Consider the following 26,264-nt stretch of genomic DNA (forward strand, 5'->3'; position numbering starts at 1 on the left):
GTGAGTTCAAGACCAGCCTATACTGTATAGTGAGATCCAGGACATCCAGGGCTCCATGGATCCTGTCTCAAGCAAACCAACAAGAACACGAATGTCAAACCAGAATGGCAGCTGAAGCTGGGCGAGGCAGCTCAAGACTGTGATTGTAGCACTAAGGAGGCTGAGGCAAAGCATCAGCAGTACCACGGTGTCCTCTCAACGATCTGCTCATCTACACAGTATAGCTTACCTGCTCAGCACTGTCCAGCCTCCCACAGCTCCTGAAGGCTCAGTATCATCTTTGGCTTACTAAAACTCACTTAGCCAAAATAACTTCCCTGGGGGCTTATCCCACTGCTAAGGGAAGTATAGATTTATTCCCCTACCCCTTGATGTTTACATCCCATTGGATAAATATTTGCTACTTTTGAAAAAATGTATAGTTTCCATCCATTTTAAGAACAAAGCCATGACACTGGTACCCACTAGCCTGCAAGTAGTGTTGAGCTACCACTGTAGTACTCCGAATTCCAGGCTCTTCCTTTCCCTTCCCGCAGCCTGGTGATAAATTATTATCTTTACTTGACAGAGTGGTCTAGAAACGTATTCCAGAAGCATTCACTAAGAAAGACAACCAAAGACAAGCTACCAGGAGATTCCCACTGTGAAAACAGATTCACACCAAAGACTTTATTTTCAATTATAAGAGTACAATACTACTCTGGGCATGGAATAACTAGAGAGATAACCTGTAACAAAGGCTTATGAGCTGGCAGATTTTGTTCCTAGCCAAGAGTTCTTGGTTTTGTCGTCTCTTTGATTTTTGTTGTCTTGTTTCTTGAGGTACTAGGGATGAAACCCTGGGCTTCTCAGACCCTAAGCAGGTGCTCTACCAATGAGCTGGACCCCAGCCCATCTTGGTTATGTTAATGCATGTCTGTCAATTTAAAACCAAGGACGGGGAGGTCCAGTGAGGACGCGTCCTTCTGTGAGTTGGCTTAGCTTCACATCCTGCCGCTGTCACCACGGGACACAGTCAGGACAGCACGTGCTCTAGAACTCCTTGTCTGATTAACTGCTCACACTTCCACCGAGGCAAAAAGTGCTGCAAGTGAAAGGACGGAGAAAAGAAACGGGAGAAAAGCTCAGTTACAGTTTGCATCCGTAAGAAGCAGCAGCTAATTATATACCTAATCAGCTTGTACAGCGCTGCAGTCAAAAGCTGATCTTAACTAATGGGCTGTTACAGCCAAGTAAAACTGATACCACTAATCCAACACTAGTAAAGTTTTTATCTTTAAAAAAGTCACTGCATAATTCTTTTTAAAAAAAAAAGATGGGCTGGTGAGATGGCTCAGTGGGTAAGAGCACCCGACTGCTCTTCTGAAGGTCCAGAGTTCAAATGCCAGCAACCACATGGTGGCTCACAACCATCCGTAATGAGATCTGGTGCCCTCTTCTGGAGTGTCTGAAGACAGCTACAGTGTGCTTATGTATAATAAATAAATAAATCTTTTAAAAAAAAGATTTATTTATTATTATTAATAAGTACACTGTAGCTGTCTTCTGCCAGAATTGGGTGTCAGGTCTCATTATGGGTGGTTGTGAGCCACCATGTGGTTGCTGGGATTTGAACTCAGGACCTTCAGAAGAGCAGTCAGTGCTCTTACCCGCTGAGCCATCTCACCAGCCCCACTGCATAATTCTTAAGATATATATATATATATTTGCCAGCGATGGTGGCACAAGCCTTTAATCCCAGCATTCAGGAGGCAGAGGCGGGTGGATCTCTGAGTTTGAAGCCAGCCTAGTCTACAGAATGAGTCCCAGGACAGCCAGGAATACACAGAGTAACACTATCTCAAAAAAAAAAAATATATTTTTATTTTATGTGAATGAGTATTTTACCTACATGTACCTATGTACAACATGTATGCCTGGTGCCCACAGAGGCCAGAAAAGGCACTGGATCACCTTGGACTAGGGTCCTCCACAGAAGCAGCAAGTGTGTTTAACCACTGAACCATCATCTCTCTACCTCCTTATTCACCATGCTTTAAAAAAATTATTAAAGGCTGGAGAGATGGCTCAGTGGTTAAGAGCATTGACTGCTCAAGGCTAGCCTGGTCTACAGAGTGAATTCCAGGACAGCCAGGGCTACACAGAGAAACCCTGTCTCAAAAATACAAAAACAAAAAAAGAGCATTGACTGCTCTTCTAGAGGTCCCAAGTTCAATTCCTAGCACCCACACGGTGGCTCACAACCATCTGTCATGAGATCTGGGTCCCTCTTCTGATGTGTCTGGAGAGAGCAACAGTATACTCACATACATAAAATAAATGATTCAATCTTTAAAAAATATTAAAAGTGTTTAAAAAAAGAGAAAATACCCAGTGACACACTTGACAGTTCCTTTAGCACCATATTTAAAAGTTTTAAAGAATACGTGTTAAGTATTTCCTCGCTAATATCTACACTATGTGGATGAGCCATATAGATCTATAGTCAGTCTTAGATGTGGCCAGATATATATGGTTCTTTCCTGTTACCTTAAGGGATCAAGGGATTGAACTCAAGTCACTGGGCCTGTGTACTATGACTTCTATTTACTGTGTCATTGTGCTGGCCCAGGATCAGGTCATTTAGAAATTCCTTAACATTAAGCAGTAGAAAACAGGAATCAAATACAGATAACTAAGCAGTTGAGGCTGGTCACATGCCCACACAGGAGCATGCTGGTCACATGCCCACACAGGAGCATGCTGGTCACATGCCCACACAGGAGCAGATTACCAGGCCCAGCCTTCACTGCCTCAGGACACAGTGGGCAGATCAACCACAGAGCCCAGGAAGACCACACCAAGTTGAAGTAGCACTTCCACTCATCCTGCTCCGAGGACAGCTTTGCTTTTGGCAACTGCAGGTTCCCCTGACACCTCCAGAACATAGGGGTTGGTTTGTTTGTTGGTTTGTTGTTTGTTTGAAAAAAAAAAAAAAAAGCATTTTAATTCACCATCTGGTTTTGATGCATTATGTTTAAGGAGGCACATGGGAACGAACAGTGGTTTAACAAAAATTTTAGGGTGTCCTAGAAATCCATCCTAAAAAAACCTAATCTTAGGAAATGACACCTGCACACTAATGACAGATGAGTCACTCTCTTGGGCTGGAGCACCAGATGGTCTGAAGTATTCTGTTCCAGGTTGCCCACAACAGCATGATACTAAATGGTCAATAGCCACATGGCAGGGCAGGTAAAGAAGAAAGAAAGAGTGGCCTTATGAGGCTCTTTCCCTTCTGTACTGCCATTTCAGAAAATGGAGAGAGGATAAAAATGAACTGTGGGAATATGAAGTCTCAGCTTGTTCACAACTTGACAAATTTAATCTGTCCTATTAAGCTCTTCTGCTTACATATTAAGTATTTAAAGGTTTTTGATCTACATCACAATTTCTTGCTCTAAAGGACAAGGTTAAGATGAAGAGCTAAGCTAAAAATGGTTACTTAAGAACTTTTAAAATTTCAAGGAAAAGCTTAATCCAACATTCTTTTGTTTCTTATTCTAGTATATGGATATGAACCCATAGCTTCATGCACGCTGGACAAGTGCTTCACCAATGAGGCACAACTCCAAACCTTTTTACAAGAACTCACAAAATTGCCACGGATGGCTTACAATTGTAGCCTAGGTTGGTGTTGAACTTGCTATGTAGACCAGCCTGGCCTGGAACTCAGAGATCTGCCTGCCTCTGCCTCCCAAAGTGCTGGGATTAAAGACAAGTTCCACTACACCTGCTTGGTATTCAACTTTTGTTCCTCCTGTCTCAGGTGGATTACCAACCCTTAAATTCAACATTTTAATAGTCCCCAAATACTTTGTCAACTAACTAGAATAAGACCTATTATAATAACTACTCAGGAAAAATACATTAAATATAACCACAAGCCTAATAAATGAATTAACTTTCTCTTGCCATATGACACATTTGCTTCAAGTCTTACTATTTAGAAAAAATCCAGAACTGGTCTGAGATACAGAGGAATGTCAGAAGGGGATATTACTTTGCTATCAAAACCAGCATTTCCATGCACACCTTTCTTTCTTTCTTTCTTTCTTTCTTTCTTTCTTTCTTTCTTTCTTTCTTTCTTTCTTTCTTTCTTTCTTTTCTTTCTTCCTTCCTTCCTTTTCTTTCCTTCCTTCCTTCCTTCCTTCCTTCCTTCCTTCCTTCCTTCCTTCCTTCCTTCCTTCTTTCTCTCTCTCTCTCTTTTTTTTTCCTAGACAGGCTTTCTCTGTGTAGCCCTAGCTGTCCTGGAACTTGCTCTATAGACCAAGCTGGCCCCAAACTCAGCGTTCCACCTGCCTCTGCCTCTCAAGTGCTGGGATTAAGGCGTGAGCCACTACCTGGCTGCTCATACACACATTCTTAACAAGGGTTAAAGTATGTGTCAACAGAAAGTACCTGACTATTCTTTTTAAGCAGGACTGAAGTGCCATCATCAACTTCAAGTTCTCCATAGTCTTTTAAACATCGCACCTGAAAGAACAAATTAACATGATTTTTCCTTAGGGACGAGGTCTTAGCCGTGTTTTCTAGGTAAGTCTCTAACTCCGCTCTCCAAACTCAAGTGATTGCACTGTGTCAGCTTCCTGACTAGCTGAGAGTATAGCTGTGCCGCCCACCATAACTGGTTTATATTATTATAGGTAGTGATCAAAAAGAAAATAAGAACTGTATGAATATTAAACATATAATATTTAAATCCACTCAAACCTCATTTTTGAAGAACCCACCCATATATCAGTATGTGAACAGGACACAGCTAAGTTTGTAAGTTCCTAATTTTGGAAAAGATTCTTTCAATCTTCAATATGCAGATTCATTCCAGGGATTCTTTTTTTTGATTCTTCAGCTGACAGCAAGAGGATTTATTGTGCACAAGTTATACTTGGCCACAAGAGAGACCAGAACTAGTCCAGAGTGCCAAAGGTCCAGGGCAGAGGGCCAGCGGGACTGTTTTGGTTGTAAGAATGGCAGTCATTTTCCCAGGTGATCGTGGTGAGGTGACGTTCCAGGTCTCCTAAGACTTATTACCGACAGCAGCATACAGTCCAACAGCTTGTTCCAGCGTCCCGGCCTTGAGCATCCCTCACTTTTGCTCCCGCAGGCTTCGAGGGTACACAGGCTGGTTTACTTGGACCTCTGCCTCATCTTTCTTCTCTTGTGCTTTAGCCTGCGCATTCTCTTCTTCGGCCACTTCGCTCTCATGCAGGAGTCTCAAGGAAGATGGCGCTAAGACCGAGAGTCATTCCAGGGATTCTTAGCAGCAGAAAATGACAGCACAACTTTTTTTTTTTTTTTTTTTAATGGTTTTTTGAGACAGGGTTTCTCTGTGTAGCCCTGGCTGTCCTGGAACTCACTCTGTAGACCAGGCTGGCCTCGAACTCAGAAATCCACCTGCCTCTGCCTCCTGAGTGCTGGGACTAAAGGTGTGCGATAGCACGCCCAGCAAAGCACAACTTTCATTTGGTGCCATAATAAGAAGCAAAAGTGAAACTGGACTGAGTTATCTTTTAATTTATAAATCTTAATCATCCCAGTTCATTCTTGTTAACCTTGCTCTTTAAGCAAATTGATTATCAAAACTGAAAGAAGATCTTGGTTGGAAGGTAGAGAGTAAGGCAGTCTTGGACAGCAACTTCTGCAGTGGAAAAGAACTAACTCTCTGGACTGCCAAGATGGAGCAAAGTGTAAAGCGCTTACTGTTAAGACTGGTGACCCAAGTTTCATTCCCTCATCTCACGAGATAAGGAGAGAACCAACTCCCCAAAACTGTCCTCAGGTTTACCATGCACCCACATGTAAATACACATTACTTGTAAAGAGTTTTTTGTTTTTGTTTTTTAAGGGAGAGCATTGAGTGATATCAAGAAAATTAGGGAGGCATTTCATCTCCTGAGGACTGAGAAAGAGTTTACTCTCCTAAGGGTTAGTTAGGACTCCACTGACCACCACTGACTTCAGCAGCAGGTAGCAGGTACTTCTACTATGTCCTAAAATTAACCTGAAATTTTACAATGACTTTAAAGCTTTTTAACTTAATGTGAGAAATACAATTAGAGTATTAGAGGGAAATCTCCACTGCTTTGGGGAATGGCTTTGGGGAAGAGGGGCTGGTGCTGAGCCTACAGCATGCAAAGTGCAATCTGTACTCATTTAATATCCAAAAGTTCCCACACTTGTCTCATGAATATTTTAATTTTTTCTAATTTCATTTCACATATATGGGTGTTTTCCCTGCATGTATGTCTGTATACCACATGTATGTCTGTATACCACATGTATATACAGTGTTCAAGAGGGGCAGAAGAGGGCACTGGCTCACCGGTGTTACAGATGGCTGAGCTGCCATGTGTGGGTGCTAGGATTTAATCTGAATCCTCTGCGAGAGCAGCCAAGTGTTCTTAATCAGGGTCATCATCTCTCCTGTTCTTCATGAATATTGTTCTAAGTTTTCAGGTTGAAACCAGAATCTGACAGAGCTGCACAATGTGTTTTATGTCTTATCTTTTAATCTACAGGTTTGCTACCTCTTTAGAAACTTTTTCTTTTTGTGGCCATCTATTTGTGGTACCAAAGACAGAACTACTAAAATGTGTGTACTGATGAGATTTTTTTTTTTTAAAGATTTATTTATTTATTATATGTAAGTACACTGTAGCTGTCTTCAGACACTCCAGAAGAGGGCACCAGATCTCGTTAAGGATGGTTGTGAGCCACCATGTGGTTGCTGGGATTTGAACTCTGGACCTTCGGAAGAGCAGTCGGGTGCTCTTACCCACTGAGCCATCTCACCAGCCCCCTGATGAGATTTTTAGGTGTCCATCCTAAAGATGGTGGAAACTGTCTTCCTCTCTCGCTCTTTTGTCTTCTTTCGGTTCTTTCCATTTTAAGAGAAGCCAGTAAACCTTTAGTTTTATAGAGGGTAGCACAATATATGCATTAAAGTAGGTACACATACTTCAATATATAGGCTTTTGGGGGGCTTCACATCTTGTGTGATGTCCAAGCCTTCATCTCCTCCCAGTGACCTCATGTAAGTAGCAAGAGACTTTTTATAATGGTTGAACCACTCCGTCTGTGAACAACAACAACAAAATAGTCATTTGACAAAGTTTAAGAAAAATTGCACTTTTTTTTAAAGGTTTTTCGAGACAGGGCTGTCCTGGAACTCACTCTGTAGACCAGGCTGGCTTTGAACTCAGAAATCCACCTGCCTCTGCCTCCCAAGTGCTGGGATTAAAGGCATGCGCCACCACTGCCCGGCTAGTACTGCCATTTCAAAGCCAACACGTGCTAAGACTGGATCTTCCCACATGACTTAACTTAGTTATGCAAAGCCTCCACGGACATGACCACTGGCCCAGTGATATCTCCCCAGGTATTTTAAGTTGTGTCCAATTGACAAAGCTATCACAACTTCCAAAATAAAAACTGCTCTGGCAGATGTCAGACACTTAGCCAGTGTGGTCTGAGCAACTGTCAGAACCCATCTAGGAGAGGCTAGAGGGTAGCAGGTGATTTTCCTGAGATGGTTCACCATGGACTGTGATGAATGAGCTCCTGGAGGCAAGGCTAAATCTCAGGGTTGAATCTCGCTATTGATAATGCCTTTCCTTATTGAACTCTTTATAAGAGAGCTGCAATTAGAGCCATCTGTAATAAGAAAACTGCAATTAGAACTCTGTAAGTCAAGCCGGGCGTGGTGGCGCACGCCTTTAATCCCAGCACTCGGGAGGCAGAGGCAGGCGGATTTCTGAGTTCGAGGCCAGCCTGGTCTACAAAGTGAGTGCCAGGACAGCCAGGGCTACACAGAGAAACCCTGTCTCGAAAAACCAAAAAAAAAAAAAAAAAAGAACTCTGTAAGTCAGCCGGGCAGTGGTGGCAATACACATCTTTGATCCCAGCACTTGGGAGGCAGAGACAGGCAGATTTCTGAGTTCGAGGCCAGCCTGGTCTATAGATTGAGTTCCAGGACAGCCAGGGCTACACAGAGAAAGCCTGTCTCGGAAAACAAACAATAAAAGAACAACTCTGCAAGTCTTCACATGTCACTGGCTGTTTGCACTAAGAAAGCAGACAGATTTACAACTAAGGCATACTTGCTTTAGGTTGTAAAACTATTAACTAAAGGTCATCAAAGGAAATGAACAATTTATTGTTGGTGTAAGGACAGGAGATAAAATATTGATGGGGTTTCATCTATTCAAAACTTCAGTACTAATGAGAGTATACTCAGCTGATATGCCTCTTGACAGAAACGTGCTAACTTAAAATTAACAGTTTTTAACTTTACATGAACCTGTGGAGTTAGTGGCAGGTAATGATAACTACTTAGATAACTAGTCTTAGTGGAAACACATGTAAACATCTTGTTGTTACTTCTTATTTATGGTTTGGATTTGTTTGAACTTGTGAACTTTTGAGGAGAGATGCTTGGAATACCATGTGATCTATTCTCCTAAAAAAGTACAAAAAACTAGGAGCAATGACATTAAGGAGGCAGAAGGAGAATGGAAGAGGAGCAGAAGACAGCAGAATATAACAGGCCTGAGGGGAGAGGAGATGCAGGTTAGAACACAGAGAGCAGAAGGAGCTGCAGTGAGCAGAAAGCAGCAGGCAGGCTTTTCTTACTGATAAGGACAGGGCTTTTTTTTTTTTTTTTTACAGACTTGGATTTAATTCATTGAGCAAAAAAGGGTAGAAATTTGTTTCTTTTTCTATGCAATAAATGCTGGAATTTATTTTTCATCCAGAATGTGTGAGTTCTTTCTGTGCTGGAGCTTGCTCAATGAATCGTGCTCATGGAGGCTTTTGCTCTTTCCTCTTGATGTGTTAGTGTGTATAAGTATAGGTGTGTGTGTGTGTGTGTGTGTGTGTGTGTGTAAGTATGTAAGCTGATGAGACAGATGGCTGGGCCTGGCCAAAGTATGTATGTAAAAATATGTATGTATCAATGTATATATGAATGTGTGTGTGTTTCTGTGCATATTTGCATGTATAAAAGTGCTTCACTCTGCACAGACTCACTTTTCCTAGTTTAATAAAGGCTAATTGCTCCAAGCCTCCCTCTCACCTGGCCAGTGAGGGGCTAGGCTCCCAGGCAATAAAGAAAGGAGCCTTAGCAAGAAATCCTTCACTGAACTCTCCAATGCTCTACAGTGTATGCTAACTGCCAGAGAAGTATAAAGTAAGAGTTAACACTTACCAAGCAGAGAATTATAAGAGATAAAGAGTTAGGTTTTCCTAGCACTTAATGAAGCACAGGAACAGTGATAACGAGTTACATTTTTAGCACAGAAGAGCCGATCGTCATCTTTTGCCCTGCTTCCAATGCTGTGTTCCACTTCAACACCTGTTCCCTTAGGTGGGCAGGCTCCTGGCAAGCAACAGCTTATAAAAACCTCAGGGAAGACAAAGGCCCACAGCTCAGCTACCCTGCCCACAGGAATGGAACTGGTAGGCTCCAATTGCTGAGGACCTCAAAAATGGCCATAGGTACTCTAGTGCCTTATCTGTGTTTTCTCTCAAACTCTGGAAGAATCCCTCACTTTTTATTCTTTTTGGTACTCTTATTTAGTGTTACTTAGACATTTAACCTCTTTTTGTTTGTTTGTTTGTTTGTTTGTTTTGGTTTTGGAGACAGGGTTTCTGTGTAGCCCTGGCTGTCCTGGAACTCCTCACTCTGTAGACCAGGCTGGCCTTGAACACACAAGAGATTCACCTGCCTCTGCCAGTGCTGGAATTAAAGGCCTGTGCTCCTCAAAACAAGTCTGTTTTTTTGAGGCAATTTCACCCTGTAACCCTGGTTGTCCTGGAATCTGCTATATAGACCAAGTTGGCATTGAGCTCACAAAGATCTGCCTGCCTCTGCATCCTGAGTGCTGGGATTAAATGTGTGCACTACAATGCCTGGACATTTTTACTTTATTTGTGGGAAAAAAAAATAGCTGGGCTGGTGGTGGTGCACACCTTTAATTCCAGCACTCAGATGGCAGAGGCAGCGGATTGCTGTTAGTTCAAGGCCAGCCTGGGCTACAGAGTGAGTTCCAGGACAGGTAGGGCTCCAAATAGAATTCCTGTCTTGAAAAACAAAAACAAAAATATAAATAAATAAACTCTTACAGGCATCTAGAGTCTACACAGTAAGTTCCAAGACAGCCAGGGCAACACAAAGAATCCCTGTCTCAAAAAACCAACACCTAAAACAATCAAAAAAATTGCTGAATTTTTTTTTTAGTTAAAATATAACCACATCATTTTCCTCTTTCATTTCCTCCCTCCAATCCCTCCTATGTAACATCCTTCCTCCCTCAAAGTCATATATATATATATATATATATACATACATATATATATGTGTGTGTGTGTGTATATATATATATGTATGTGTGTATGTATATGTGTGTGTGTATATATATATATGTGTGTGTGTGTATGTGTGTGTGTGTGTTTCTGTGTATAGATAAACATATATACTGCTATATACACATGTCTGCTCAGTCTATTTAGTGTTACTTGAATGTATGTGGTTTCACGGCTAACCATTTGGATTGGATAACGAGTGAGGCAGCTCACCCCTAGGAAGGTCAACTCCTCCCTGCAGTGCTGTGTCTGTGGACAGAGCCCCAGGACTCTGCCACACCTTCTATTTTCGGCCTCTGTCTTTGTTAGCAGTCTACTTGGGGTGCACTTTTCCAGGTCCTGGTTAGGCAGCCACATTGCTAGGGTATGATGAGTGACGCTTCCTTGTCATTTCTAGACAGTCCCACAGCAGACTGCTCTGGCTCTTACAGTCTATGCCCTCTTGCACAGTCTTCCCCATTTTTAAAGGTTTTGTTTTGGTTTTGTGATTCATCTAATTTAGTTTATAGATATTTTTCACTGTTAGGCAATGGGTTTTTTCTCCTTTTCTTTTTTGCCCCATGTCTTGCCCTTTTTTAATAGCTCCCTCTCTATATTTAGAATGATTCGACCTTAGCTTACTGGTTTTAAGTACTCATTAAAAATACATATATATTCTCCTTACACTTGCCAGTTGTTGAACGTTTTCATGACTGGGACATCATCTGCTGTTTTCTAGTCCTTGCTCTTTTCCCTGAGTAACATTTTTCTCACTCAGCTTCTTTCCTCTTTCTTGTGTTAAAACATTGTTTTTCTATTTCTCCCTTTTCCCTGCTGTCTTCTTTTATGTCATTCATTTTCTATTTCCACACTCACTCTAAAAATTGCCTTTGCCCCATATCCTGTAGCAGCTTTGCCAGTTTCACTTCTGCATTCCCCGTCTTTGCGTGTATTTCTGTATCTTGGGCTTCTTAGCTGTTGCTATTGCAGAAACTTGCTTTTTCTTTACGGAGAGTACTAGAGATTAAGCCTTAAAGATTTCCAAATAAAACAGGAAGAGAGATCTAGACAGACAGAAATGTACATCGTAAGACAGAGACCAAAAATAGAAAGTGTGGCAAACTAGTTCCTCCAAAATGCTAGATAATGATCCCAGAAGTTTACTAGTAAAGACTGATCAATGTCTTCTAAGACAATGCAAATAAATGGTTTCATTCGATCCAAAACCTAAAGAGAAAAAGTCAGCAATACAGAGGGTGAGGTAGTAAAATGGGTGAATTGAGATGAAAGTCCGTAATTTTCTTCTGAAGAACTGGCCGCAAAGACTCTGATGTTGTGATAATGTTAATAAAAAGAAAAAAAAAAAACCCTCAATGAATTAAAAAAAAAAAAAAAGATGCCATGGAGCAGAAGATGAAACACTATATCCAAGCATCACCACAGAGACAATGACAGAGTTCTGCCACACAAGCAAGAGTCCAAACCTAAGAATCCACAGGATAGAAGTTAAGATAAATTGTAAAGGTTTGAGAGATTCTACTCAATGAAATTACAACAAAAAATTCCCAAATCTAGAGAAAGATATCCAGGCACAAGAGGCATTAGGACTCTAAAGACACATGACTAGAGAAGAATCTTTCTATAACATATTATAGTTGATACACACACACATATGTGTATATAAATATATATATATATGTGTGTAAATAAATATATATATATGTGTGTAAATAAATAAATATATATATATGTGTAAATATATATATATATATATATATAAACCAAAGCAAAAAAGAATTACAAGATGATATAAAACTTGGAAATATACGTCGAGGTACGAATACTGGTAACTGTCTATAAACGGTCACAAAGACCCAGACACACTAAGTAGTAGGTGATTTCAACACCTCATTTTGATAATTAAAACCCTTTGATAACAAAGAAACCTCTGAGTTAAATTATACTGCAGGGGCTGATGAGATGGTTCAGTGGTGAAGAACACTTGTTGCTTTTGTAGAGGGCTTAGGTTCAGTTCCCAGCATCAACATGGTGGCTCATAATCATCTGTAATTCCAGTTCCAGGGAATCTGACCCAGTTACTGACCTCTAAGAGCACCAGGCATGCATATGGTGTCCATGCATACATGCTGGCAAACCACTCATATACATAAATCTAAAAAAACAAGCTACACCATAGACCACATGCGCTTATCAGAGGTACACAGACTGGCTATCTAGCAGGGAGCCCACAAGCTTCTGGAAAAGAACTCACGTTCTGGGCCACAAATCAAGCCTTAAGAAATACAAGAGAGGGCTGGAGAGAAGGTTCAGTGATTAAGAGCACTGACTATTCTTCCAGAGGTCCTGAGTTCAATTCCCAACAACCATATGGTGTCTCATAATAATCTATAATAGGATCTGATGCCCTCTTCTGGTGTGTGTGAAGACAACTACAGCATATTCACATACATAAAATATAATCTTAAAAAAAAAGAGCATCTAAATAACTTTTCATATCTTATCAAATTAATGTAGTAAAACAAGAAGTCAACAAGAAGAATATTGAAACTATACAAGTACTTGAAGACTTAATAATATAATTTTGAAGAAAGTAGGGAAGAAACTGAAAATTTCCTAGAATCAAATAATATAAGAATGTAATTTACCAGAACTCTTGGCACATAGCTAAAGCAGTTCTAAGAGGAAAGGTGGTAGCTATAAGCACCTATATTGAGAAATTAGATATCAAATAAATTACCTGGCAATGCACCTCAAGGTCCTAGGAGAACAAGAACTGTTCAAGCCAAAGTGTAGTAAGAGGTGAGAAATAATAAAAAGCCTCAGGACTAGATAGGCTCACTGTCAAATTCTACCAACCCTTTCAAGAAGAGCTAACACTTTTAAACTGTGACAAACTGTACAAAGCCAGCATTACCATGACACCAAAACTCCATAAAGACACAACAACAACAACAAAAAAAGAACACTATATCCAGGCAGTGGCGGTGCACACCCTTAATCCCAGCACTTGGAAGGCAGAGGCAGGTAGATTTCTGAGTTCGAGGCCAGCCTGGTCTACAGAGTGAGTTCCAGGACAGCCAGGGCTACACAGAAAAACCCTGTCTTGAAGAACCAAAAAAAAAAAAAAAAAAAAGAACATTATAGTCAAAGTTCCCTGATGAGCATAAACACAAAAATCCATGGACACATGAAGACCAGATCTCGACCATGTATGTTGACTTCACTCCAAGGACAAAAGGTTGGTTCAACACCCACAAATCAATAGGTGTAGTACAGTATGCAAATAGGGTTGAGGACAGATAAGTATCAGGAGTATCTTGTTAATGAGATGACTCATAGTGGACCCTGGTTGGTTTATGCTAACCTCATGACACGGAGTAGAAGCTAGACTGGGCTCTGGATCTCACTAACAGTGTGACCTCCTGAGGGGGGAGGGGAGAAGACTGAGGTCAGTGACAGGGTTGGTAATTCAATGGTCATGTCTCTAGAGTATAAACTCCCAACCACTTAGACACCAATGTTGTGTAAGACTACCTGGATGACAACGTTATGTGCTTCATTAGGGAATGTGTCAAGAGGATATCAAGCTCTGATCCACAAGGATACCAGAACCTTCGAGTTTCCAACCCTTTCAGCCCTTGCCTTGTGAGCCTCGTCTGGCTGGTTCCAATCTATATCTACTTTGCTTTGTACCCATTGAGCTTCAAGACTTTAAAGTTTGAAGTATATTCTGAGTTTTATGACTCATCCTGAACCTATAGAAATCATGGGACGTCAAAACTTGTAACTGTTGTCTAAAGTAAGGGGAAATCTCATGGAAGACTTAGATGAAGTGTGGTCTAACTTCAGGCAATTTAGTGTCTGAAGTCCTTGCAAACCTCTATTATTTTTAAAGGACAGAATTTAGGTATAGGGAGATAGACACTTCTTAAATCGTCAGAATTTAAGTTTATCTGGCTCTAATCCAGTATCTGGAGTAATCCTGTGCCTTGATTACTGGATCAATCAAGACTTATTACCAATATGAATTTGTAATGTTGATTATTGTACATATATGCACATATTATATATAAGACAGTCAAGTAATAATACCAGTTTTTAATCTCAAAGATAGATCACTCATAAATAACATATTGAGACTCTATTTTATTAAATACTAAAAGTTTTCCACATGGTACTTAAGACTTACACCCTACCACATACTTCCTATATAATTATGTGAGGAGTTAGTCCGAGTTAGAAATTGACGAGTAGTCATTGAAAACAAAGAAACACTGGAAACTACTATTAGAGAGCAGCAATTTAATAGAGTTGAATTGTGTTAACTTACTTCTTCAGCAGACATGTGGAATCGTAAACTATTTGGCAAGACACTCCCATATTCCCACCTGAGTGCTCTAATCCGAAGCAACCGGTCATACCTAGGACATGAAAAGATTAGATGGTATAAGAATAAAAGGGTCAAAGGTCATTCTGATGAAAAGACTCAAGACTCACAAAACCCTAAATGGAGCATGTGGACTTTGGCTACTGATAGAAAGACATCAACAGCAACCATCTTTGGGACAATGGAAAAAAATGTGCACAAGAAGTTTAGATTGTTAGGTGTGGTGTGGTGGTACATGCATTTAATCCCAGAATTTTAGAAGCAGAGGCAGGAAGATCTCTGAGTTCAAGGCCAGCCAGGACTATATCAGACCCTGTTTCAACCTGACAAATACCAAAAGGCATTGTTTATTTCTCCAAATGTGACAATATGTGCAGTAGTTACAAAGGCCATGAGGTCCCTGCTTCTTGTGGATGGGCCTGGTGTTGTTCTTGTGAACCAAACACCTAATGACTAAAGGAGCCAACCACTGGGCGAGTAGTTGGGACTTCCAGGTTGGAGGGAAGAAGAGAGGTAGCAGGAGAGACTTAGGTCCCTTTTGGAACAGGGACAGCAGATGGGTAAGATGTAGCTGCTAGAGTTTCCTGGTATCATGGCGGATCTGCAAGGATTCGCCAGCAGAAAAATCATCTTGTAAGCCTTATTAAAATCTGATTTTAGTTGTTTCGGTTTTAGTTGTTGCACCCAGAGATTGAGTTACCATTGTTTCTGAACTAAATTTGTGTTGTATTTTCTTTCACGCAGCAACTCGTCTGGGTTCAAGAAAGGTACAGTGGCAAAGTGTGGGTTTGCCAGATGTACACCACAAAGGCCGTGGAGATTTGAATCATGGGGCTGGCATGGTAGCGAGAGAGATTGTGGAGTTCTGAGTCAGAGTCTCCAAGAGATAAAAACAGGTTGGCCATTGCCCGCCAGTGCATGGCTGGCCAGGCTGCTGGGACAGAGGCACAAGTGTGGCAATGGGCCGGTTCTATTTTTTTTTAATATTTCCTGCAACACCTGCTGCTCAGAAAAGCAAAGTATGACGAATTCAGTAGTGAGTTATCATGATACTCCAAACCAGTACAGCATAAAAATGGCTGCAGAAATGGCTCAGAGCTGAAGAACACTGCCTGCTTTTTCTGAGGTCCTGACCTAAGTTCAATTCCCAGCAACCACATAGTGGCTCACAACTATCTGTAATGAGATCTGGGGCCCTCTTATGGTGTTCAGGCATACACGCAGCCAGAACACTATAATAAATAAATAAATAAATAAATAAATAAATAAATAAATCTTGAAATGTAACAAAACACTAAGATTGAAGAACTAAGTTCCACGGGGCAAGTTATATCATTCTCACTCTTTTCATGAATATACTACTGATTCATAATTAAAAAAAAAAAAATCTTTTAAAGCACATGACATTAATCTTAGCACTCATGAGGTAAAAGCAAAAAGATCTCTGAGTTCAAGGTAGACCTGTCTATATAGTAAGTTCAAAGTCAGCCATGGTTACATAGGTAAAACCCTGTCTCAAAAATAAGCAAACCAAACAAACAAAAAACATAAAAATGAACAATAGAAACTTTTATTCTTCCTTGCTACCCACTGAGAAACCAAATTACATCAAAAACCCTCCTAGGTTCCCTGACACCCCAAGCAAAACCCAAGACACTCACAGGTATGCTATAGTGCAGCGTCTATTTCTTAACAAAGCACAATGCCGAAATTTGATGGTTGGTATCAGATCCCCTCGTCCAGCTGACTTTGCTTCATTCCTGATAAAAACAAGTAAGGAACAAGAAACAGATACAGGGTAGGTGAGTGGCAAAAGCATGAATGACTGACTGACTTGCTTGTTTTATCTATTTACAGCGAGTAGCAGTTACCCAGGGCAGGGGAGCTACCTCCCCGCCAAGGCTTTCACCAGTATATTAAAAGATAAAAAACCAGTACTGGGTGTGGTGGGGCACACCTTTAATCCCAGCATTTAAGAGGCAGAGGCAGAAAAATCTGTGTGTTCAAGACTACATAAAGTAGTTAGACCTTGTATTTGTTACTGAATACCTAGGTTGTTTTGTTTTTGTGATGCTGGAGATTAAACCCAAGGCCCCAAACATGATAGGCAAGTGCCCTAGCATTAAACTACTCCACTAACCGCATAGAGCCATTCGACACACTTCTGCCACTCTATGGAGCTCAGGTTAATTTCCCACATTCCTTGCAACTGCTTGCAATGTAAGAATATAACTCCTGGATTATAAGGGACCAATACAATACATATGGACTAGCAGGGCATGGTGGCACCATGTTTACAATCCCAGCCCTTGGGAAACAAGGCAGGGCAGAAAGCTTTAGCTAAGCCTGAACTACAAAATGAGATATTTTCTCAAAAGATTACCTAAATTTAATAGAAGAATAATTTAAAAAACACATGTAAAACTTTTTATATTTACACGTGATTAGTGGATGGATTCATGATCAATGATGATTCATTTCTGTTGACAAGTCATTCTTACATTTTTTCTTGCATTTATGTATTTGTGCATGCAGTTCATGTAGAGAACAGATAAGAAGGCAACTTTCACTTTCCTTTCACCACGTGGTTCCTGGGAATTAAACTCAAATCATCAAGCTTAGTAGCAAGGACCTCTACCCACTGAGTCATCCCACCAGCCCTATCTTATTTGTTTTTAAAAATCCTTTTTATTTGAACTGGGTGGTGGTGGTTCACACCATTAATCCTATCACTTGGGAGTCAGATATAGCCTGGTCTACAGAGAGAGTTCCAGGACAGCCAGGGCTACACAGAGAAACCCTGTCTCAAAATAAATAAATATATGAATAAATAATAATAAATAATATTTTACCTTATATGTTTGGGTGTTTATACCACATGCGTGGAGTTCCCACAGAGGTCAGAAGAGGGTGTCAAATACCCAGTGAGTGAAGTTAGAGACCATTGTGAACTGCCACGTGGGTGTTGGAAATCAAACCCCAGTATTCTCCAGAGCAGCTGGTCCTCTTTACCACTACCATCTCTCCAGCCCCCTCACAAATAATTTTAACCAGAAACAATGGCCACCTCCCCAGAGAGAACTTAACAAAGTGACAAATTTCAGTACCATTCAATGGCACAAAGTAGAGAGAGAATACAGAAAATTCAGTCCCTTACTGGACCAAGACCTAATAGGCTAACTCCAAAATATATTTTTATTCTGTTTATTATAGTTCAGGTCACTTTTTTTTTCTTTTCAAGACAGGGTTTCTCTGTGCAGCCCTGGCTGTCCTAGAACTCACTCTGTACACCAGGCTGACCTTAAACTCTGAAATCCGCCTGCCTCTGCCTCCCAAGTGCTGGGATTAAAGGCCTGCGCCACCATGCCCGGCATCCAGGTCACTTTTTTAATGACCTGACTTAACACTGTGTCCCCTCCTCTCTGCTTGTTAAATACATACAGCAGCCAGGATGACCTCAAAACAAAGACTACCCAGCTCATACACAAATGTCTCATCTGCTATCACCCTCTCCTCCTGCTAAGTTCTAGCCACACTGGTCTCTAAGTGGACTTTCCTGAGTACTTGCCTCTTTATGATCCTTGGCATTTGCTAGGGCCACTGTCTGGATGTTCTCTGCCCACACTAACTGTTTTTGTGAGTAAAATCTAATTCTTAAAGCCTCAGCTAAAATGTCTTCTCCTTAAGGAACTCTCTCAATTCCTCCATTTGTTATGCTCTGTATTGTCTCCTAGCACTATCCTCTCCTATGGCCTTCCTTTAGAGCACATCTTCCATCATGCACGTTTGTACTTAGGATCTGTCTCCTAAATAGGAAGGGTCATGAACAGAAATCTAGACTATGTTATTTACCAAGGAAATACCAGAAACGTTTATCAGCATGTCTGTCGAATGGATTAATTAACAACTTTGTAGAATCGAGTTTAAGACCTGACATCTGACTCACATTTACCTCAGCCCTGCTGTTTGTTTAGTTCCTCATTCTACTGGTAAAGATTTTTCTGTTATCTGCATGCATTGTGTTCCTATGGTTTTCTATGCCCCATATTATTAATTTCTATATCCAAGTAGCTCATAAGCCTCTCCAGTTAAGATTCTGACTGCCACTGGGCAGTAATCCCAACACTTGGAAGGCAAAGGCAAGTAGATCTCTGATTTTGAGGACACTCTGCATTACAAAGCGAATTCTAAGACAGTCAAGACTATAGCAAGAAACCCTCTCTCAGAGTGGGGGGCAGGGACAACAACACTTTACTACCTCAGCTTTGACCTAGCTCGCAGCACCCGTTTTTGTCTTACTATGTGATGGCAGCCTTTGAAGTTTGTTCACACCGTCCAGATTCTCCATTGTGGGAGTTACCATGCCCAGTTTTAAACAGTCCAGCCCCTTTTTTGACCTGCTAAATATGATACCAGTTCTCAATGAACTCTACTCATGCTGTCAGAGATCACTGCTATTTCTGCTCAATGGGCCCTCTCTTCCAAACTCACTAAGGCATCTGTTAATGAAAACAAAGAGTGGGAACTAAGTATTTAATTGCATTGTGGTCTTTATCTGTTCCTGTCTCACCTTTTTAAGTCTACTTTAGTTTCTTCAACTTAGAAGTTACACATCACAACACATCGTGAAGTCATATTAAGCATCTAGCACCTATGAAGCACTGTCCAAGCACAGAGTAGCAGAAAACCCTTTAAGATCTGGTCCTGTGCTCACTTGTGCAAGTTGGTTAAAACAGAGTAAGAGAATTAAAATAAAAACAAAAACAAGGCCGGGCGTGGTGGCGCACACCTTTAATCCCAGCACTTGGGAGGCAGAGGCAGGCGGATTTCTGAGTTCGAGGCCAGCCTGGTCTACAGAGTGAGTTCTAGGACAGCCAGGGCTATACAGAGAAACCTTGTCTCGAAAAAAAAAAAAAAAAAAAACAAAAAAAAGGGAACAAAAACAAAAACAAAACAAACATCCCCAAAGAGATATAACATGTTCTGATTTTAACATGTCATTTCTTATTTTTAAAACATCAATATTAGCACAACTTACACATCAGACTGGTTTTGTTCATACAAAGCTTTCATCTCCTCCAGAACTTGTCTGAGTCCGTCCTCCTGAAATGTAGAAACTGATACTGATATGCATCCATTGATTCACCTATTCATTTCAATCTCTATGATTTTTCATTTGCATACCTTACTACAAAAAAAAAAAGGCTTCACAATATTTTCATAGCAATAGATGTTGTCAAGGAGCATAAAGTAGTATAGTTCTGTGGAAATCGGTTCCACAGCTATTCAAACTATTAAAGGGAATGGACGAAGTAGTTCCTGAACACAGGATGCCAAGCAGGTAGACCAAGAACTCAAAGTCTTCGGGCACTACACAGATATACCCTATCTTGAACAACACATTCCTAGCTTGCATAAGACCGTGAGCTCTGTGCCTGGCACCAAAAAAAAAAAAAAAAGGCTAAACAGAACTACCATATGACCCAGCAACTCCACTCCTAGGTTGTTATACACAAGCCCGGGTTTTCTTTCTTTTTGCTTTGTTATTCCCTCCACTAGTGCTGAACTAAATCTCCAACTCACACAAAAACTTACAAACAATTGTGTTGTGTTTGAATTTTTTTTTATCTTTAGGGTTTCATAATTTGTTTTCTTTTTTTAAAGATTTATTTATTATTATATCTAAGTACACTATAGCTGTCTTCAGATGCACCAGAAGAAGGCATCAAATCTCATTACGGATGGCTGTGAGCCACCATGTGGTTGCTGGAATTTGAACTCAGGACCTTCGGAAAAGCAGTCGGTGCTCTTAACCACTGAGCCATCTCTCCAGCCCCATGATTTGTTTTCTTGAGACAGGGTCTTACTAGTACTATGTGACCCAGGCTGACCTAAAACTCACATTACATTTCCTGCCTCAGCACCCCAAATCCTGGAATTATAGGCACACACTGACTGGGCAGAATTATTCAAAATAGTCAAAAAGCAAAAATAATTCAAAGGACCAACAGATCGAGAGATAAGCCAAATGTGGTATATCACTCAATGGAATGTAATTCCGCTATGAGAAGGAATGAGTACCGACACATGGTAAACATAGATCCTGAAAACTCCACATTAAACCAGAATCACCAGACACAAAAGGACTATAGTCTGAGTCTCCTTACTTGGAATACCAGGCAAGGCAAATTCATACACAGAAAAGCAATGTAGCCAGACACAGCAGCACAGGCCTAGAATCCATGCCAGCAAATGGAAGGAATATCTCAGGTTGAGGCCAGCTTTGACAACTTAATGAAAACTGTCCTTTAAAAAATAAAGAGCAGGTGAGATGGCTCGCCATGTAAGGGCACTTACTTCCTAGACTGCTGACCTCCTGTAACTCACACAGTAGAAGGACAACTCTCTTGTCCCCTAACCTCTACACCTGTGTTATGGTATGTCCCAACCCACATAAGTAAATAAATATAACAGAAAAGTGATGATCAGGACCTGTGAGAAAAGGGGGACTGACTGGGCATTGCTGCTCAACAGTGACAAAGTTTCTGCTGGAGTAATGAAATGGGTTTGGAAACAGTGAGGAAGACTGGACAACAATGTGAATGTAATTAGTGGCACTGGCGCACACACTGAGTTAAAATGGTCAAGTTTATATTTGTATGTGTATTTTTAAAAGATAAAACAAATAGCCATTGGAAAAGTGCAATAGGGGGCTGGAGGGATGGGCTCAGAGATTAAGAGCACTGTCTGCTCTTCTAGAGGTCCTGAGTTCAACTCCCAGCAACCACATGGTGGCTCACACCATCTGTAATGGAATCTGATGCCCTCTTCTGATGTGTCTGAAGACAGCATCAGTGCACTCACATATGTAAAATAAATAAGTAAGTCTTAAAAAAAAAAAAAAGGAAGAAAAGTGCAATAGGGGCTGGAGAGATGGCTCAGTGATTAAGGGCACTGGTTGCTCCTTTAACCGGACCCAGGTTCGACATTTCTAGCACCCACATGGTGATTCATAACTGTCTATAACTGTCAGTTCCAGGAGAATCCACTGATATCTTCTGACCTCTGTGGACACCAGGCATGCACACTGCCACATATATACATGCATGCAGAACATTCATACACACAAAATTTTAAAATAAATCCTTTAAAAAAAGCATTGTAAAACTACTGAACTACTGAATATTAGAATAGTCTCAAATACATTATACTGAGCAAAAGAGGCCAGAAATAAAGACTGCATTCTACATGATTTCACATGGCCCTGTTCCATGACATGTCAGCTCCCAGATACATGGGGGGTGGGGGAGGGAGGCAATAATCTACAAGCAAGAAAAGCAAATCTATGGTTTACAAAGGCTGAAGCTGGGATACAGCTTCATAGCAATCCCCAGAACTACTGGGGTTATATTAAGATGCTATTGGCTCATCAAGAAGCTGGCTATAAAGATGCATGTGGATCTGGAGGGATGGCTCTGGCACCCACAATCCACCTATAGCCCACACCCTCTTCTGGCTTCCATGAAGCACCTTCATGCAAATGAGGCACATACTCATAATTTGTTTTGTTTTGTTTTGTTTTTTAAATAGAGTTCCAGGCCAGCTTGGACTACATGAGGACTTATCTCAAAAAAAACGAAAACAAGAAATGCTCAGATGGGGCAAGTCACCAAATCAACAAGTAACCTAAGTAATGAGTCTTTTTCTTCCTACGATTTGGCCCCGTTTCAAACTTGTTGTTTCCGATCTCGGAATCTAGCAAAGAGATAAAGTTAGCCCAGCAACCAACACTTGAGAAAAAAATCTCCAGCAAGCAACAGCAGGCATAGGCTCCGCCCCAAGGCATGAGGCCCCGCCCTAGGCCCCCAGGCCTGGCCCTCGACACGCCCCTTCCCGGCCGCCGCTCCTCACGTTAAAGGCCGGCAGCTGCCCTTCCGGCGCGCGGTGTAACTCGCGGACAAGCTCCATAGCTTTTTCGCAGAACATGACGGACGCGCCCGGGTCCCGTGGTGCCGACAACTGCCAAGTCACCCCAAACGGTCGCTAGTTCCCAAGCCGCGGCACTTCTATTGTTCAGAGTCGCACAACACCAGCAACCAGCTCCTCGCTTTGGCGCCAAATAGGCTCAACCAATAGAAGTGCACTGGTGCGGGGTGGAGATGGTGGGTGGGAGAGAACTAAACTAAGGTAGCCGAGAAGGAACATTTTATTTTATTGCGCAACCTCACTGAGCTTCAGGAAAATGGGGGTTAAAGAGGATGGTTTCCTCCTCCCTGGCAAAGCCAGAAAGTAAATTGCGTCTAAGATTGTGGGCTGAAACAAAGGGCTGTTTTCGATTGTCCAGCAAAGTAAAGTGCACATTCTTCTCCTCCTTTTTATTTTTTCCATTTGAATTAATTATCTTTAGATTGCAAGAGGCACCTTTAGGTTGAAGAAAAGTCGAGAAACTACTGGTTATGATGCAGTGTTTGAGTTTTGCAGTGCCGGTTGTTTAACATTAAAGAGAAAAGTTTTTTTAAAAAAAAAAAACAGGGGTTTGGAGATTGGAGGGGTGTCTTTTTTTTTGTAATTTATTTATTATTATATGTAAGTATACTGTAGCTGACTTCAGACACACCAAAAGAGGGCGTCCGATCTCATTACAGATGGTTGTGAGCCACATGTACTTGCTGGGATTTGTACTCAGGACCTTTGAAAGAGCAGTCAGTGCTCTTACCCGCTAAGCCATCTCCCCAGCCTAAGAAACTGTCTTTTATTGGGTACTTTCAGTATGGTAGGAACTATGACATATATTTAGCTTCTCACAACTTTCCTTAAGAGATTATTAGTATGCAGAACTGGTAAACGAGAAAAGTTAACTCTCTGCAGGTCACATGGCTCATAAACTGATCAGAACCTTATCTCTATGCTTCCAACTTTCTGCTCTGGCACTTTTTGATTTTAAAACAGTTAAAAATATTCGCAAACTGGACAATGTCGCAGATAACAGCAGTTTAAAATTGGTTCTGAACTGATGGTGGAATGCCTGCAGTCCCAGAACTTTTGTGACAGAGAAAGATTACTTCAATTCAGTTCAGGAATTCTAAAGGAGCCCATCTTAAAAATAAACAAACAAAAAACAGTAAAAATACTCTCGATTTGCCTTCTGTTTCTGTGATGAGACACCATAACCAAAGATTAAAAAGGAAAGAGCTAATTTCATCTTGCAGTTGTAGTTCCATGCCATAAAGGGTATTCAGGGCAGGAAATCAGAGATCCTGGAAGAAGGCTGCTTACTGGCTTCCCATGGCTTCCCAGGCCTTGGGGTGACACTCCCCTTAGTGGTCTGGGCTGTCCCAAGTCAATTATTAATTAAGAATACTCCTACAGACTGTCCAAGCCATTCTGATGAAGGCAGTTCCTCAAGATTCCCTCTTCCCAGATAAAATTACGTTTGTGTCAAGTAGACAAAATTTCTCTAACCTTCACAACGCAAGATAAAACCATACCATAAAACCTACTTGTTTCATTTACACCCCCTTTGAAATTGGGTCTTACTGTGTAGACCAGGCTGACCTCAGAGTCATAGAGATCCACCTGCCTCTGTCTCCTGGGTGCTGGAATGAAAGGTGTGCGCCTTTGCCTTACTAGTTAGCTGATTTTTGAAAAAAGCGTTAACGTCTATAAAACAATAATAGATTTTTGTCTTGTTCTTTTGCAAATGTAGCCAACAAGACTGTTAAACTGGACAATGTTGAGAGAGGTGTTTCAGAGAGAGGTACTGAGACAAACTGTTCTTCAAGTGAGAGCTTTACTACTTATCAATTCACATACAGTATGGTGGGGCTCTGAAGAGGGGTACTTCAGTTCCACCAAACTAAGCAGAGATCCTAGGAAAAAAAGTTGCAGAGGGAGGAGGTGGTCCAAAGCCACAAGGTAGTAGGCATGGAAAGTACCTCCTGCTACATGCTAGCTGCTTAAAGTCAGTTTGCCTCTATTTCTGGGTCAGCTGGGGAAGGCAAGATTTTGTGACTTCAGAGTCAAAGCACTGGTCTGTCATATTCCTGTAGCTGTTCCTGGAGGAAGGGAGGCTGCTTGGAGTGTGGCGTGACCTGTTAAGGCTACAACCATGACGATGCCCCCACTTTAAAAAGAAACCACTTGTTAAAGTGTTGTGGCTCATGTCTGTCATGCTATCACTCCAGGTGCTGAAGCAAGAGTATTCCAGAAAGTTCCAGGCCAACCTGGGCTAGAGTATGAGACCCTGTCTTAGAAAGCAACAGAGAGGTAAGTAGGTAGATAGCTAGATAAATAGGGATTTTCTTTTTATGTCAATTAGGGACACTTAGGTACTATAGTGTTTATTAAACTCCCAAAACACTGCTATAGGGTTATGATTCACAAACCCGTAGTTACCGCCTCTCATCCATGTCTAGTTTCAACTTCAGCCAGGAGGCCAGTCTTTTATTGACCTTTAGAGTTCTTTTACTTTTAAAATGGGAACAGTAGAATACCCATGCACAGCCTTGATGATTCTATCTTTCCTTCAGCAAATATTTATGAAGTGTGTACTATGAGCCAAGCATTGGTCCGGATACTGAAGATAATGCAGTAAACAAGGTCCTTTCTTGGAGTCTATCTTACAGTGTGGAAAACATCAATACAGATAAAGATGTATCAATGTCAAGTATTTTGGTGCTACGCACTAGCCAGAATAAACCCAGGAAGGTGAACACAGCAAAAATGAGAAGGTCTGAGAGTTCTGAGTAAGTGTTCAGCAAACATAACTCTCATAGGGGAGGGGTGTTACTCTGTAGATAGAAGGCTTTAGGGAGGCAGGGTTTTTCAACAAGAATCAAAGTGTAAAGGTCTTAGGGAGGGGCTGTGTAGCTTTGTGAAGGACCATGAGAGAGGCAGTGATCCTGGGAGAACTTTGTTCCTGAGACCAGAAAGTGGGGCTGGAGCTCTGTCAGGTAGGCTATTGTAGAGCCTTTTGAATACAAGCTTCCAGTTTTGAGAGAGGTGGGAACCAACCGAAGGGATTTTTAGTGACAGATTCAGTTCTGTGGCAGATGTTAGACAGAAGGAAGCAAAGCAAAAGTGAAGGCAAAAGGCCTCTTAGACCTTTAAAGTAATCCAAGTGAGGAATGATGGCTGTTTGTTTGGTCCAAGGTGGGGATTGGTGGAGGAGATAGGAACTGGTTAGATGCTGGATTTTTGATACAGGGTTGATGTAAAACTTGATGATGGATGTGGTGTCATAAAAAAAAAAAAAGGAGAAAATCAAGGATGAGACCAGAGTCTTGACTCCAAGAAAGCCAAGGATGGAGTTCCCATTCATTCCTTGGGAGGGAAAGGGGATGAGCTAGGAAGGTTGAATGCCTATTAGACGTCAACAAGGAGTACAACATTTGATAAAGAGCCTTAGATGTAGAAAGGGTATGACCCAGAGATACAATGGGAGCGCACCCAGTGTGGAAGCATATTTAAACTT

The 26,264-nt window shown here is 41.2% G+C and overlaps 1 protein-coding gene across 1 annotated transcript; it reads right to left on the bottom strand.

Moving 5' to 3' along the window:
• Positions 1–641: 641 nt before the first annotated feature.
• Positions 642–22,905, bottom strand: Gins1 (GINS complex subunit 1). Its single transcript, XM_085829093.1, has 7 exons — positions 22,703–22,905; positions 19,830–19,894; positions 16,453–16,551; positions 14,735–14,825; positions 7,001–7,117; positions 4,441–4,515; positions 642–1,084 (listed from the first exon to the last, which is right to left on the bottom strand). The coding sequence occupies exons 1-7, from the start codon at positions 22,775–22,777 to the stop codon at positions 1,016–1,018; spliced, it is 591 nt and encodes a 196-aa protein (XP_085685219.1). The 5' UTR covers positions 22,778–22,905; the 3' UTR covers positions 642–1,015.
• Positions 22,906–26,264: the final 3,359 nt, after the last annotated feature.

This window comes from Mus caroli, unplaced genomic scaffold (genome assembly GCF_978045245.1).
Source record: "Mus caroli unplaced genomic scaffold, Mus_caroli_1 scaffold_2, whole genome shotgun sequence".
NCBI lineage: Eukaryota > Metazoa > Chordata > Mammalia > Rodentia > Muridae > Mus > Mus caroli.

Excerpts from the sequence above, each read along its gene's own strand:
- Gins1 (XM_085829093.1), bottom strand. The coding sequence starts at position 22,777 with ATGTTCTGCGAAAAAGCTATGGAGCTTGTCCGCGAGTTACACCGCGCG. Across the intron at positions 14,826-16,452 it reads CGCTGCACTATAGCATACCT|GTATGACCGGTTGCTTCGGA; the intron begins GTGAGTGTCTTG and ends TTCATGTCCTAG. Across the intron at positions 1,085-4,440 it reads TGCTTAAAAAGAATAGTCAG|CACTTTTTGCCTCGGTGGAA; the intron begins GTACTTTCTGTT and ends TTTCACTTGCAG.